At 38.3% G+C, this 14,641-nt stretch overlaps 1 protein-coding gene across 3 annotated transcripts in view; it reads right to left on the reverse strand.

Moving 5' to 3' along the window:
* sgcd (sarcoglycan, delta (dystrophin-associated glycoprotein)) overlaps window positions 1-14,641 on the reverse strand; it is a 374,313-nt gene that overhangs the window by 75,116 nt on the left and 284,556 nt on the right. For all 3 annotated transcript variants that reach the window (XM_056446101.1, XM_056446099.1, XM_056446100.1), the window contains exon 3: window positions 5,705-5,806. In XM_056446101.1, the coding sequence (XP_056302076.1) occupies window positions 5,705-5,806 (102 nt within the window). The remainder of the gene's footprint in view (window positions 1-5,704; window positions 5,807-14,641) is intronic.

Raw genomic sequence — 14,641 nt, forward strand, 5'->3', positions numbered from 1 at the left:
TGTCCAATTCAGTGAATACAAATCTGTTTATAACCAGAAAAAAACTGACAACAAACTAATTAGATACAATTTTAAATATTTTATGACCCAGTTTCAAGCATCTGTCAGGCATGTTTAATTGTTTAAAATACAATTAAATGTGAGTAGATTTATGTGATATATTCAGAAGTAGTGTACAGCACAGTTTTTTTAAGAACACACACACACACACACACACACACACACACACACACACACACACACACACACATTATTCTATATTTAAATATAAAGTCCCCACAAAACAACATAGAACAGAGGATGTGTGGGTAAAAATACATCCAAGGATTAAGTGCATTTAGTCTTATTGATGATTTTTCCACTTAAGACTAATGAAACAAATCTGTCAGTGCCACAGGACACAAGACAAAATACAAACAACCAAAACACATTCTTTGTGTCTTGAAAATAGGCCTTAATATTGCATGCACTCTTGCTTATAAGGCAAATCCATCTTGTTTTACGGCTATTTAGATGTTTAAACTGAAAAGCGAGATGGAGACACTTGCTAGAAATGATTTTGAGTGCTATAATCACACATTTAGGGGATTGTTCACCCCAAAAAAGATAATTTGCTCACTACTTACTTACTCTCAAGTGGCTCTAGACCTTTATGAGTTTCCTTTTTTCCCTTTTGAACACTTAAATAGAAATTTAGGAAAAAAACGTGAAACGTGTGAACATTGACTTCCTTAGTAGGAAAAATAAATACTATGGAGATCAATGGTTACAGGTTTCCAACATAGTTTGTGTTCAAAAGGAAAAAAAAGAAACTCAAACACGTTTGTGACAAGTGAAGGGTAAGTAAATGATGACAGGATTTTCATTTTTGGGGTGAACTAACCCTTTAACTTACATAAAAATGAGCTCAAATGAAAAATGTGCAATAAAATAAGTTATCATTTGTGAAATCTCCCCTCATGCAGAATTTGGTGTGAAGATTTCTCTCTGTGCTTGTGAACTGATTATAAATGAACATCACATGCATGTCTGGGTTGATTTAAGTGTTAAGCAGATGGTCTCCTCCAAGAATGCACAAAACAGCAACATTAATGGCATTCATACAACTGAAAATACTCTTCAAACACAATAATACTGCATAAATGTATTCGGTAGTAATGACCTGTTATGCAAGCCATGGATACAGATATCTGTCATAATCTTTAGAACAATATTTCATGCTCCAGTTGACTTTTTAATTAAAGATACTATTGTGTGCCATAATAAAAGCTGGAGATAGGTTTATCATGTAAATTATGCATTGTACTTTTTGCTGCTCTGTTTTCACTCAAGTGTGAAATGCATGCTTTGTAGATGCTCTTGATTACAGTGAGAACATCTGGTTTTCTGAAAAAAGTAGGTCAGAAATATATATATATAAAACATGTCTACTTAGTGAGAGGCTTATTACGAGGAACACAAACTTTTACTTGACAGAAGCTGTGTTTTTCATGACATGCACTTATCTTTCATTATACTCTTTGTCAGTGAGGAAATGCAAATCTTGAATAAACAAATATATACAGTTGAAATCAGAATTATTTGAAGATTTTTTCTTTTTTAAATATTTCCCAAATGATGTTTAACAGAGCAAGGAAATTTTCACAGTATGTCTGATAATATTTTTTTCTTCTGGAGAAAGTCTTATTTATTTTATTTCGGCTAGAATAAAAAGTCTTTTAATTTTGTGAATACCATTTTAAGGACAAAATTATTAGCCCCTTTAAGCTATATTTTATTTCAATAGTATACAGTACAAACCAATGTTATACAATAACTTGCCTAATTATCCTATGCCTAGCCTAGTTACCCTAATTAACCTAGTTAAGCCTTTAAATGTCACTTTAAACTATATAGAAATGTCTTGAAAAATATCTAGTCAAATATTATGTACTGTCATCATGACAGAGATAAAATAAATCAGTTATTAGAAATGAGTTGTTAAAACTATTATGTTTAGAAATGTGTTGAAAAAATCTTCTCTATATTAAACAGAAATTGGGGAAAAAATAAACAGGGGGGCTAATAATTCAATAATTCAGAAGGGTTATTAATTCTGAGTTATGTATATGACATGAGTTTTTTTTGTAAGAGTTAGCTGTTATATTTAAACTATAGCACTTTATTTTTAATGTGAGTAAAAGTCAATCAGTATGAAATGCAACATTATTTTGACATATTTCTTTATGTCAATCATGTCGATAATCGAAACAAATAATAACTTGATACCTAGTTTATCATTTGGGAAAGTTGCAAAAGGTAGATTTTTTCAATGAATCATCTGTTGAACTGCATCTCAATCATCACAAATACTGCAGAAGACCTATTGGAATGCACATGGAAGATTCTCATAGAAATCAGTCAAGTATGGTGAAGGAAAAATCATGGTTTGGGGTTTTACATACATTCAGTATGGGGGCGTGCGGGAGATCTGTAGAGTGGATGGCAACATCAACAGCCTAAAGTATCAAGACATTTGTGCTGCCCATTACATTACAAACCACAGGAGTGGGTAAATTCTTCAGCAGGATAGCGCTCCTTCTCATTCTTCAGCCTACACATCAAAGTTCCTGAAAGCAAAGAAGGTCAAGGTGCTCCAGGATTGGCCAGCCCAGTCACAAGACATGAACATTATTGAGCATGTCTGGGGTACGTTGAAGGAAGAGACATTGAAGATGAATTCAGAGAATCTTGATGAACTCTGGGAGTCCTGCAAGAATGCTTTCTTTGCCATTCCAGATGACTTATTAATAAGTTATTTGAGTCATTGCATAGATGTATGGATGCAGTCCTCCAAGCTCATGGGAGCCATACACGATATTAATTATTTTTCCACAGACTTTATATTCTATACTGTACACTATTTCTATTAAGTGACAAGACTTTTGTGTCAGCAAAGTCCAAATTAAATAATTAAAAATCAAGGCATAATCATATTTTATTTTGGCAAAATAAATGTAATCCAGAGACCTTTGCCTTTCATATAAGCCACTCCAGATACAAAATGATTAACTAAAAGTCAAGTTATTATTTGTTGTTCCTGATACTTGGATAGTTGACAAGACTTTTGTCAGGTAGTGTATATTTTCACAACTCTCGACACGTTTTAGTTTAGGTTTAAATTGTCACTTTTAATCAGTTATTTATTTACTTTATCTTTACTTAAACCTGACAGACTAGACATACAATCTCATGTTATGAGGAATGTAACTATTTTTTTATGTAATGTCAGAAAATGGTTCATTTGTATGAATTCCTGTATGGATGGATCGATCAGCCGACAAGTACAATGGCTGAACAAGACATTACAGTAGACATATCTTCTTGTCAATGCTGAAAAATGCATATTGACAAAGTAAACAAGGTCAGTTCTGATTTTATTTTGACTTTAAAGCCTCGGTGTAATAGTAAAAGTGAAGCAGATTCATCACATGCTGATTTTGCGAGGAGCACTGTTTACACTGGGAAACATCAGAAATGCAACAGGTGTTCAATTATTCATAATTCTGTGACCTACTGAATAAAACATACACCTAAAATGTTTTTGGGGAAAAAGGGTGGTGGCGTTTGGAAAAAAAAAATGACAGAGAACATAAAATGACAAAGCTAAGGAGGCTTACTTGAAGGAATCATTTAATTGTGGCAAATAATTTTTCTTTTACATTACTTTATGAATGAATGAATCAATCAATCAATCAATCAGTCAGTCAAGTAATCGATCTCCCGGGTTGTTACTAGAAGGGATATAACTGCCAAATGTTAACAAGAGTTATTTAGAGTATTTATTAACCCTCAGGGGTCAAAGACAGCGTACAGTTGTAGCCCCCTTGAATTATTAGCCCCCTGTTTATTTTTTCCCACCATTTTCTGTTTAACAGAGAGAAGTTTTTTTTTCAACACATTTCTCAACATAATAGTTTTAATAAGTCATTTATATTGAATTATTTATTTTATCTTTGCCATGATGACAGTAAATAATATTTGACTAGATATTTTTCAAGACACTTCTATACAGCTTAAAGTGGCATTTAATGGCTTAACTAGGTTAATTAGGTTAACTAGGCAGGTTAGGGTAATTAGGCAGGTTATTGTATAACAATGTTTTTTTCTGTAGACAATCGAATGAAAAAAAAAATGCTAATAATTTTTACCTTAATACGGCTTTTAAAAAATTAAAAACTGCTTTTATTCAAGCCAAAATAAAACAAGTGACACTTTCTCCAGAAGAAAAAATATTATCAGACATACTGTGGAAATTCCCTTGATCTGTTAAACATAATTTGGGAAATATTTAAAAAAGATAATAAACAGTGTAGGCATTCTTTCTATTGTCTCTCCGCGAACTGTTTTTAGAAACATGTCAGTAAAATGTATTCCCCATTAATTGTATTTTAATGACCTCTACCCAAACCCCACCCCACCTCAACCCTAAACCTATCCCTCACAGTAATGATAAAAACAGTATTTATTGTTGTATAGGAATTGTATTGTTTTTACTAATATAAATGCAATTTTAGACCACAACTGTATCCCTTGTCCATGCCCTTGGCAAAGGTAACTTGCACTTCTGTGATGGCACCATTTATGTTGAAAAGTACTTATTTTCCAGGAACACCCTTGTATATTTAAACAAGACAATACAAAACCACATTCTGCACACATTTCAAAGCCCTGGCTGTGGAGGAAGAGGATACAGGTAATTGTCTGGCCAGCCTGTAGTACCGACCTGTCTCCAATAGAGAATGTGTGGCACATTTTGAAGCACAAAATGCGATAACGAAGACCCTGTACTGTTGCCCACATTAAGACTTATTTGCAAGAATAGGACAAAATTACACCTGAAACACTTCATCACTTAGTGTCTTGGAAAAGGAATGGCAACATTACATAGTAAATGCTTTCCAAATTTTTTGAAATGTGTTGCAAGAAACAAATTTGGAATACATGTTTATTTTGAGAAATAAAAATCACGAGGAACATATTAAATAATGTTTGTTGTATTGTCTACAATGAAATACATGTAAAAACACTACCTTCTTTTTTGTTTGCGTTTTTCATACTGTCCCAATTTTTTTTCTGACTTGGGGTTGTATTATTCATTGTCATCATGATCAAGATAAAAAAAAAATCAGTTATTAGAAATGAATTATTAAAACTATTATGTTTAGAAATGTGTTGAAAAAAAAAATCTTTCCTTTAAGCAAAAAAAAAGGGGAGGGGAAATATACAGAGGGGCTAATAATTCAGGAGGGCTATCAAAACTGGACTTTAATATGTATTATCATATGTATATACCCCCACCCTAAAATTCAAATGCCCCTGATGTATCATCTGGGGTTACCATCTTAGCATGTGTTGATCGACTTATTCTTGTAGCAGGTCTTTCATTGACACTGCAGTGGACGGGAGCTTCCTCTCATCAGCAGTCCCATCAGACCATTACTATTCACCTCATCCCCTCTGTCTGTTTTTCTCTATCACTCCGTCTTCCACTCTCTCTGCTCTGACTCGTGCTAGACAGATGAGATAACGCCAGCACCCTCCACATTATCAAGCCATCCATCCACTGCAGGCTCACTGATATTATTACGCCTGGACATTGTGAGAGGGCGAGAATGTATGTCCACCCTGCTATCGCCTCAACACTGCGCTGACGTGCACTTACTGGTCTGGACTGGATTTCTTTGGCATACAGCGGCTGAAGGAATTCCGAATCGCCCTCAAGTTTCAGGCCTCTTTCTGTGATGCGCAGGTGACCCATGCCATCCTGCAGAAAAAGGAGAGTAGAAAAAGGGCAAAAGAAAGAGAGGGAGAGAGAAATTTAACAGTTTAATATCAACAATAAAAAAAATCAAATGTGTTATGTGTTTTTTTTTTTTTTTCCTGTGATGGAACTTTCAAGAGTTCACACTTAGCTGATTATTGATTATAAAGCTTGTTTGGCATGCTGTCCTGGGAGAGAGCACTGAGCTCATAAGATCCTCGAGCCCAGGGCTCCCTCCCGTTTGCAAGGCGAGAGGGGAGTTTGAGCTCAGGTAGATCTCGAGAACTCCCCTGCTGTAGTAGCTAATGAACAGATAGTGCTTGCTCTTAAGAGATAACTGCTTACTAGGTGCATGTCAATGGTGCTGATTTGGATAAGTCAATTAACTTAAGTTGCTAGTTTTTGGAAGGTGGGAGAAAACCGGGGAACCCGGGAGAAACATGGTGTAAACTCCGGACAGAAATGGACTAGAAACAGTGACATTTTTGCTGTGAGGCAACAGTGCTAACCACTGGTCCGCTGTGCCACTCATCTAGGAAAGGAGGAAAAGTAGGGGTGTAAAGGGGTATTCTTCAAAACGAAGATGGCTGTTATATGGAACTTAGGGGATTTATAGTGGCTTAGGAATCATCTGATTGGTGAATCATAAATTGTATAATGCGGGACCGGCTGCAAGCAATCACAAGCATGTGATCCTCTTGAAATTAGTTTATAAACTTCACGAAGAACGAAATACTGGATGTAACTAAGAATAGAGTTAATATATGGCCTTTTGATAGTCTTTAAAGTATATGTGTTCTTGAGTAAGCATATCAGAATAATAAATAAATAAATAAATAAAGCATAAGCAAATTTCATTCATTTTCCTTCAACTTAGTCCCTTATTTTTCAGCGGTTGCCACAGCGGAAAGAACCACCAAATATACCAGCATATATTTTACGCACCGGATGCCCTTCCAGCACAACCCAGTACAGAGAAACACCCATACACTCTCGCATTCACTCACAGGCTCATACACTACAGCAAATTTAGTTAATCTAATTCACTTATAGTGCATGTCTTTGGACTGTGGGGGAAACAGGAATACCCGGAGGAAACCCATGCCAACACAGAGAGAACATGTAAACTCCACACAGAAATGCCAACTGGTCCAACAGGTGCTCGAACCAGTGACCTTCTAGCTGTGATGTGACAGTTCTAACCACTCAGCCACCATGCCGCCAGCAAACTAAACATAGTAACCATTTTCTTTCTTTCTTTCTTTCTTTCTTTCTTTCTTTCTTTCTTTCTTTCTTTCTTTCTTTCTTTCTTTCTTTCTTTAAAATGCCAGTGAGGGGTGCACAGGCACAGGACGCAGGCACGTGCACAGGTAGGGCTCAACCCAATAAAAAAAACCCTCAAAAACGAATGAAAGTGCACCCCGCTCTTCAGTACGCAATCGTCCACCCACACCCAACCCAACCCCCCTCCCGGCCTTCAGTTCGCGATTATCGACCCTTCAACTCACCCAACACATTGCCCCCACACCCCCCTGGCTTTTCAGTTTGCGATTGTCCAACCCCGCCCCCCGGTCTTCAGTTCCAACTGCACACACACCCTTACTCCCACCCCCTCTTCAGTTAGTGTTAGTCCAACCACCACCCCTCCCCCCGCTCTCTTCAGTTTGCAATATCGTCCACCACTGCCCTTCGAAAGGTCTCTGCACAGTCCTGAAAGGACGTCAACGTCAACAGGACGTCAGATTGACGTCGTACCCAAACGTTGCTAAGCTGTTGCACTTTATTTGGAAATGAAAATTGAGTTAACGACAGAACCCAACGTCAGGCCGACGTCAATTTCCAACATCCAAACTAAACTCTACATCTAACATCTAATGATGTTACAGCTTGACATTGTGTGGACGTTACTGCTATGACTTCTATCAGACATTGGATATTGGTTGTCCTACCTGACGATGAATGTCAGTATTTGACATCAATATGATGCTAGTTTAAGATGTTTGCTTGACATTGATTCTTGATTCTGATAACTTTGTCTTAGTCTTTGAATTTTGGTCACCTGACATCACTATCTAAATTTAACCTAATTTTAACGTCTTATGACATTGTGTGCCTGCTGGGTGGTAACACAAACAATAGAAAATGTCCCACTATGTTGCTAAAAAAAATTGCAATGTGACCAACTTTCGTGTAGCCCCTTCCCTTAAGGCTGATTCATACTTCTGAGTCAATCGCACACATATGGTCTGGCACAGCCTTCGCATGGTTGCATAATGTACGCAACTACATGTCGCACCAATGCATAGCACAGGCTCTGTGACTGGTCAGCTTGGTAGCTTGCTCACGAGTGTGCTCAGTGCTGAGAGCCGTGAGCCAGATGGAGCGAGTGTTTACAAGTCCTGTAAAAGAGCTTCAGATGGAAAATTTTGTTTTGTGTTTACCTTATGATTAAAGGTGTTGCACGTCCACTGAGTTTTAGCTACTTGTACATTAAGGAAACATTCAGAAAAAATAAAACACCCGCAAAGCAACTTGACACAATGGAACATAAAAACCTACTGCCAGCTAGCGTTTCTAAAGTGTTATTGCAGAACAACATAAACAGTATGTAGAAGTATAAATGCACAACATGCGCTGTGGGTCACAGTGATCACTCGACTCAGAAGTATGAACCAGCCTTTAGTGTCAGCATCCCAACTTAGAATACATTTAGGGAAATTATTATCAAAGCCACTCATCAACTCCAAATGGTTCCACACGCACACGGCCCTTTCCACATTCCGCTAATCATTAAATGTATGCAAATATGTTTTGATACAGAGTCCCAATGGCTCAGCTTGCTGTTTTAATATTACCCTTACGGTAAACATGCACTGTGTGCTTTGAAGTCTGAAGCCTTTGGTGAGGAAACTTTTGCCACTTCCATCCCTCACATGCTCTTATCACCATATTTAATAACATTCACATCAAAGGAACAGAGTGCCAGTCACAATTGTACCCTCCTTTGGTCTGTTGCCCATTTTCTTTGCACAACTGCCATTGACTTGAGCAAATATGCGACGTGAGTCTTATTTTGTCCGGCTTCTAGGCAAAACTGCCACAAACTCTTTGAGGCATGCTGCTGAAATTTGCAGGTCTGCTTTTTGATTGAGAAGACACATTAGCATTAGCATGTAGATAGGCATCAAAGGCTCTGTTCTCACAGTCAACATTTAGAATCACAGCCTGCGTTTACACAGTAGCCAAAATGTAGCCAAAAGGTTTTCCCCTTAAATTTTAATAACTTTTCACGAGTTCAGCTTTGTTTAGGTGGGAGTGACGAGTAGCAAAAGAGAGAAGGGTTTGCATGAAAAGTGGAGTTTCATTACGTGCACACGCTGATTTTTACAGAGGCAACACAAATACAGATGCATGAGAGATTGACAGTGTCTACGTTTACATAGACATCAGTAATCAAATTATGTGCCTTAATCTGAATAAGACAATAATATAATTAAGGTGTTCACATGAGTTGCTTTTTGAATGTTCTTTTCATGATCCCGTTTTACCTGTTATAGCACATAGTTTGATTAACGTCATTGCGTCACCACGCTATCCACATTTACTCCACAGTTTCATAATATTTTGGGTGTTTAGTTTTTAATTTGTTTACTTTAAGTGCAGTTTGGCACTTTCACTTTCATTAAGGAATATTTCATGCATGCCACCCGTAACAAAAAAGATATTGAATGCGAGTATGAACTGCTTGTTTTAATGGAATTTGATATCGTATGCTGAATTGGAGAAACAAACAAAAAAAAAAACTGTGGATTCAGAGATTCTGTAGGTGCAGAGAATAGTGTCAAACCGACGTGTACTATCCTGGTGGAGACTATCCTGTCACAAAATGTGGCAAAAATTATACATGGTGAAAGTCCTACATGAGGGTAATAGTTTGATTACATGTTTACATTCGGAGATCAGCATTTACAGTGTACATTTCAGTCCGTAATATTGTAGTGATATTGATGTACTGTAAACTTAGTAACTGAATAATTTTGACTAAGGTATGTCTTTAAAAACTGAAAGAGTACTGCTGACGATACTAACTAACTTTGCCATCTGAATAAACATAAACACGAACGTTGATTGCACACTTACCAAATCCTTAGAGAAAGGACAATCAACAGGAACTGGAACCATGTCTTTTTTAAAAGTACACGAGTGGCAAACCCTTTAGACAACAACACAGCTGACTCTAAACAGGATGCAGATGGGTTTGTTTTGGGGGTGTGTGTTGTCAAATCGATGAAGATGTTTTCTCAATTTGTGTTTTAGCATGTGTCTTAATAACAATAATAATTCCTTACATTCATAAAGCGCTTTTCTGGACACTCAAAGCACTTTACACATTTGGGAGAATCTCCTCATTCACCACCAGTGTGCAGCATCTACCTGGATGACAAGATGGCAGCCATATTGCCCCAGACCACATACCACACATCCAGCTGATTGGTGGAGAAAAGACAGAGTGATGAAGCCAATTATGATATAGGGATGTTTAGGAGGCCATGATGGACAAGGGCCACAGGGCAGATTTGGCCAGGATGCTGGGGTTAAACCCCCACTCTTTTTCAAAGGACATCTTGGGATTTTTACCGACAACAGAGAGTCAGGGCCTCAATTTAACATCTCATCCGAAAGATGTTGCTTACTGAGCTGTAAAAATTCCCCATCACTATACTGGGGCATTAGTACCAACACAGACCACAGGTTGGGCGCCCCCTGCTGGTCTCACTAACACCACTTCTGGCAGCAACCTAGCTTTCCCATGTGGTCTCCCATCCAGGTACTGACCAGGCACCGCCCTGCTTAGCTTCAATGGGTGATCATGTGAGAGTTGCAGAGTACTTTTGCAGTACTAACTTGCAGTACTTTTAAGCTCTCTCTGCTATCGTACTCTCCTACACTGTGGACTGTTGATAGAGAATGAATCTCTCAAGTTATTTCATAGCATACAACAGTTTGTTATTGTGTGGCATGCCAAATTAAGAACAAGGGTAATATTCACATTTTTTTAAAGCAGCTTGGTTTCTAAGCCTAACTAATTATACTCATTTGACAGTTCTGAGACTATGTGACAGCACCTGCATGCTCATTTGATGTAATGTGAAATAGATTTTGTAACTTCTCATAGTATTATCACGTCTTGGTTGTTGCTAGAATCTTAATGATTTCTCATCAAGGAATGGTGTAAAGGTGCATTTGCATTTGCTATGCTAAATTTCATAGGCAAAATCCAGTAATTCCAGTTGAAATCAGTGTAATTGCTTAACGGTGAAAATGCTGTTGCTTGTTTTCAGGTTGGTTATGCTAATTTGCTGCTTTCTGACAACGGCTGCTTGGTTCTTTTTTAAAATTCTGTTTGAGCTACATTTCATACCCCACAAAATTATTGACAATGGATCTTTTTAAACATAAAATTTTTCAGGGTGACCATATCAATTGTCAAGTTATTTAACTGCATCATTGAGCTACTCAGTTCTAAGAACCACTACCAACTACCAGTGGTTTAAAGTAATAAATTACATTAAATTGCTGTAATTGATTAGAGTCATTTTTTCAGGTATTGAACTTTACTAAATAGTTTTTAAAGTGTGTATATTTTTACTTTAAATTCAGTACATTTTTTTAATTGTGTATGTAAATGTATTGGTGCTTTTACTGCACTATATTCCTTTAATCACTAATTTATAAGCTTATGTTTTCTTGCCTACAGTGATGGGCTAATTAAAGTAATATGTCCTGTGATGTCTGTCCAATCAAATTATGAATAGAAAAATAGCATCAAACAGACAACCTTAAGACACAAACACTATAAATGCAGCAGCGTGTACAGTGTTAAAAAATGTTCAAGAAGACACACTCTTTACGTAATATTAATATTACATGCAATGGCAGAGAGACTGTTTAGACTGCATGAGAAGATGAAGGATGTCTAATCTATGATGACGGAAATTGCCAAATGGCCTTAAACAACAACTAAATGCACTACAGAATGTGTCATCATGTCATTTTCATCTGCTTATCCAGGGCCGGATCACTGGGGCAGCAGTCTTAGGAGACAACTCCAGACTTCCCTCTCCTCAGACACTTCCTCCAGCTCCTCCGGGGGGATCCCGAGGCGTTCCCTGGCCAACCGAGAGACATAGTCCCTCCAGAGTGTCCTGGGTCTTCCCCGAGGCCTCCTCTCGGTGGGACATGCCTGGAACACTTCCCTAGGTAAACGTCCAGGAGGCATCTGAAACAGATGCCCAGGCCACCTCAGCTGACTTCTATCGATGTGGAGGAGCAGCGGCTCTACTTTGAGCTTCTCACGGGTTAAAGAGCTCCTCACCCGGTCTATAAGGGTGTGCCCTGCCACCCTGCGAAGGAAACTTATATTCACTTGCATTCAAGATCTTGTCCTTTCTGTCATGAGCCAAAGATCATGACCATAGGTGAGAGTAGGAAAGTTGATTGACTGATAAATGGTGAGCTTTTCCTTTTCGGCTCAGCTCCTTCTTTACCACAACGGATTGGTACATCGACTGCATTATTGCTGTTGCTGCACCGATCCGCCTGTCAATCTCAAGTTCCATCCTTTCCTCACTTGTGAACAAAACCCCAAGATATTTGAACTCCTCCACCTGGGGTAAGGATTTTCCTTCAACCTGGAGATGGCAAATCATCTTTTTCCAGTGGCGCACCATGGCCTCGGACTTGGAGGTGCTGATTCTCATCTACATTACAGAATGTAAATTTTCAAACACACACACACACATTGCATGTGTTCTATCTGTGCTGCTGGACTCTTGTAATATGTTAGTTAGGGTTCAAAATGCATAACCTTCTGCCAAGTTCAGTCTGTCATGACTGCACCAACAGATTTTGTGAAATTGCAGAAAAATGCCCCAAATCAGGCAAATCGATTCTCGTTCATGCAAGTCACAGTCATGTAGTGTGAATTATGAAAGCCAGGATCTTAGCAAATCGCCAGCATGTCACTGATGCTTGTGAAATATTTGGCATGCTGAATATCTGGACCTATTGGCGATTCAAATCACGCAGTGCAAATGAGCTTTGACTGAAAAACACGTCAGTGATGACCTACAGCTAATGAGAGAACACATTACAGGACAATAGGAAGTTCAGAGAGGAGTGTTATGACCTTAAACCCGTCACCACAAATAAGAAGACGAGTGCATTTACGGTAGAAAATAAATTTGTTTAACTTATTTCAATAGACATGTTGTTAGCTCTATTCATATCTTAGACTGACTCAAGGCAAAAAATAGGCGACGATCAGACTAAAACTACAGCCCCCTCCCACGTCCAAGACAGACATGCTACTTATAGCAGGGCAAATCAACCATAAATCGGCGCAATCAGCTAAACCTTTTAACACATAGACACAGATAGATGTGCACAAACAGATGCCCACACCACAACAAAAAACCAACCACAAGGAGTCATGACACCTTCCACCTAAAAATAAGAAAAAGAAATAAAAACACTTTTACCCAATTTACCCCCCAAAAATAAATAATATTTTCTCCAATACCTAAAGTAAACAATAACAAACAGCAATCAACATGCCTCCATCACTTCAAGAGACCGGTGCACAAGACAGGGCATCTGCCAAATTTTTTTCCTTCCCCTTGATATGACAAATCTCCAAGTTGTAAGGCTGTAAAAATGAAACTACCAGCGCATTAAACATTGGTTAGAATTTTGTGAAGTTGTCAAAAACATCAAAATCAAACACATCAAAATTCTAAAGCACCTAAACCAACGCCATGTCTTCCTTTTCGATAACGGAGTAATTCATCTGATAAGACAGAAACTTTTTGGAGAAGAAACATCCCGGACGAGCCCCCATTTGTTATGACCTTAAACCGGTCACCACAAATAAGGAGAAGACGAGTGCATTTGCGGTAGAAAAATATATTTATTTTACTTATTTCAATAAACATGCTGTTAGCTCTATTCAGACCCGAGACCAACTCAAGGCAAAAAATATATGCGACGATCAGACTTCGACTGCAGCCCCCCCTAAGTCCATTAAACATGTATAAGTAGAGTTAGACACGCTACTTATAGCAGGGCATATCAACCATACTCTGGTGTTTTCAATCCCTGTGCAATCAGCTGGATCTGTATCACACAGACACATGCCAATGCGCACAAACAGACACCCACACCTAAACAAAAAAAACGACCACAAGGGGTCATCGCAGGAGTTACTGTATATGCCACATTCATTCATTCATTTTCCTTCGGCTTAGTCTCTGATTTATCAGAGGTCGCCACAGCAGAATGAACCGCCAACCACTCCCGCATGCATTTTACGCAGCGGATGTCCCTCCAGCCTCAACCCAGTACTGGGAAACACCCATACACTCTCGCATTTACACACACACACACAAATACACCATGGCCAATTTAGATCATCCAATTTACCTATACTGCATGTCTTTGGACTGTGGGGAAACTGGAGCACCCAGAGAAAACCCACACCAACACAGGGAGAACGTGCAAACTTCACACATAAACACCAACTGGTCCAGCCGGGACTCAAACCAGCAACCTTTTTGTTGTGAGGCAACAGTGCTAACCATTGAGGCATTGTGCCACCCTTATATGTCACAACCTCAGAATAAATAAGCTTTACAATAACATCAGACAGACACAAAGAGGAAACATTTGCTTGACCGGCCACAGCAGCAGTGCATTGCAAAATTATTTATTGACCACCAACTCTTTTTTTTCTCTCTCTCTCTTTATAAAATGCATAATCATTGCTCCCTGCATCTCCCT

This window comes from Danio aesculapii, chromosome 21, assembly GCF_903798145.1.
Source record: "Danio aesculapii chromosome 21, fDanAes4.1, whole genome shotgun sequence".
Lineage (NCBI taxonomy): Eukaryota > Metazoa > Chordata > Actinopteri > Cypriniformes > Danionidae > Danio > Danio aesculapii.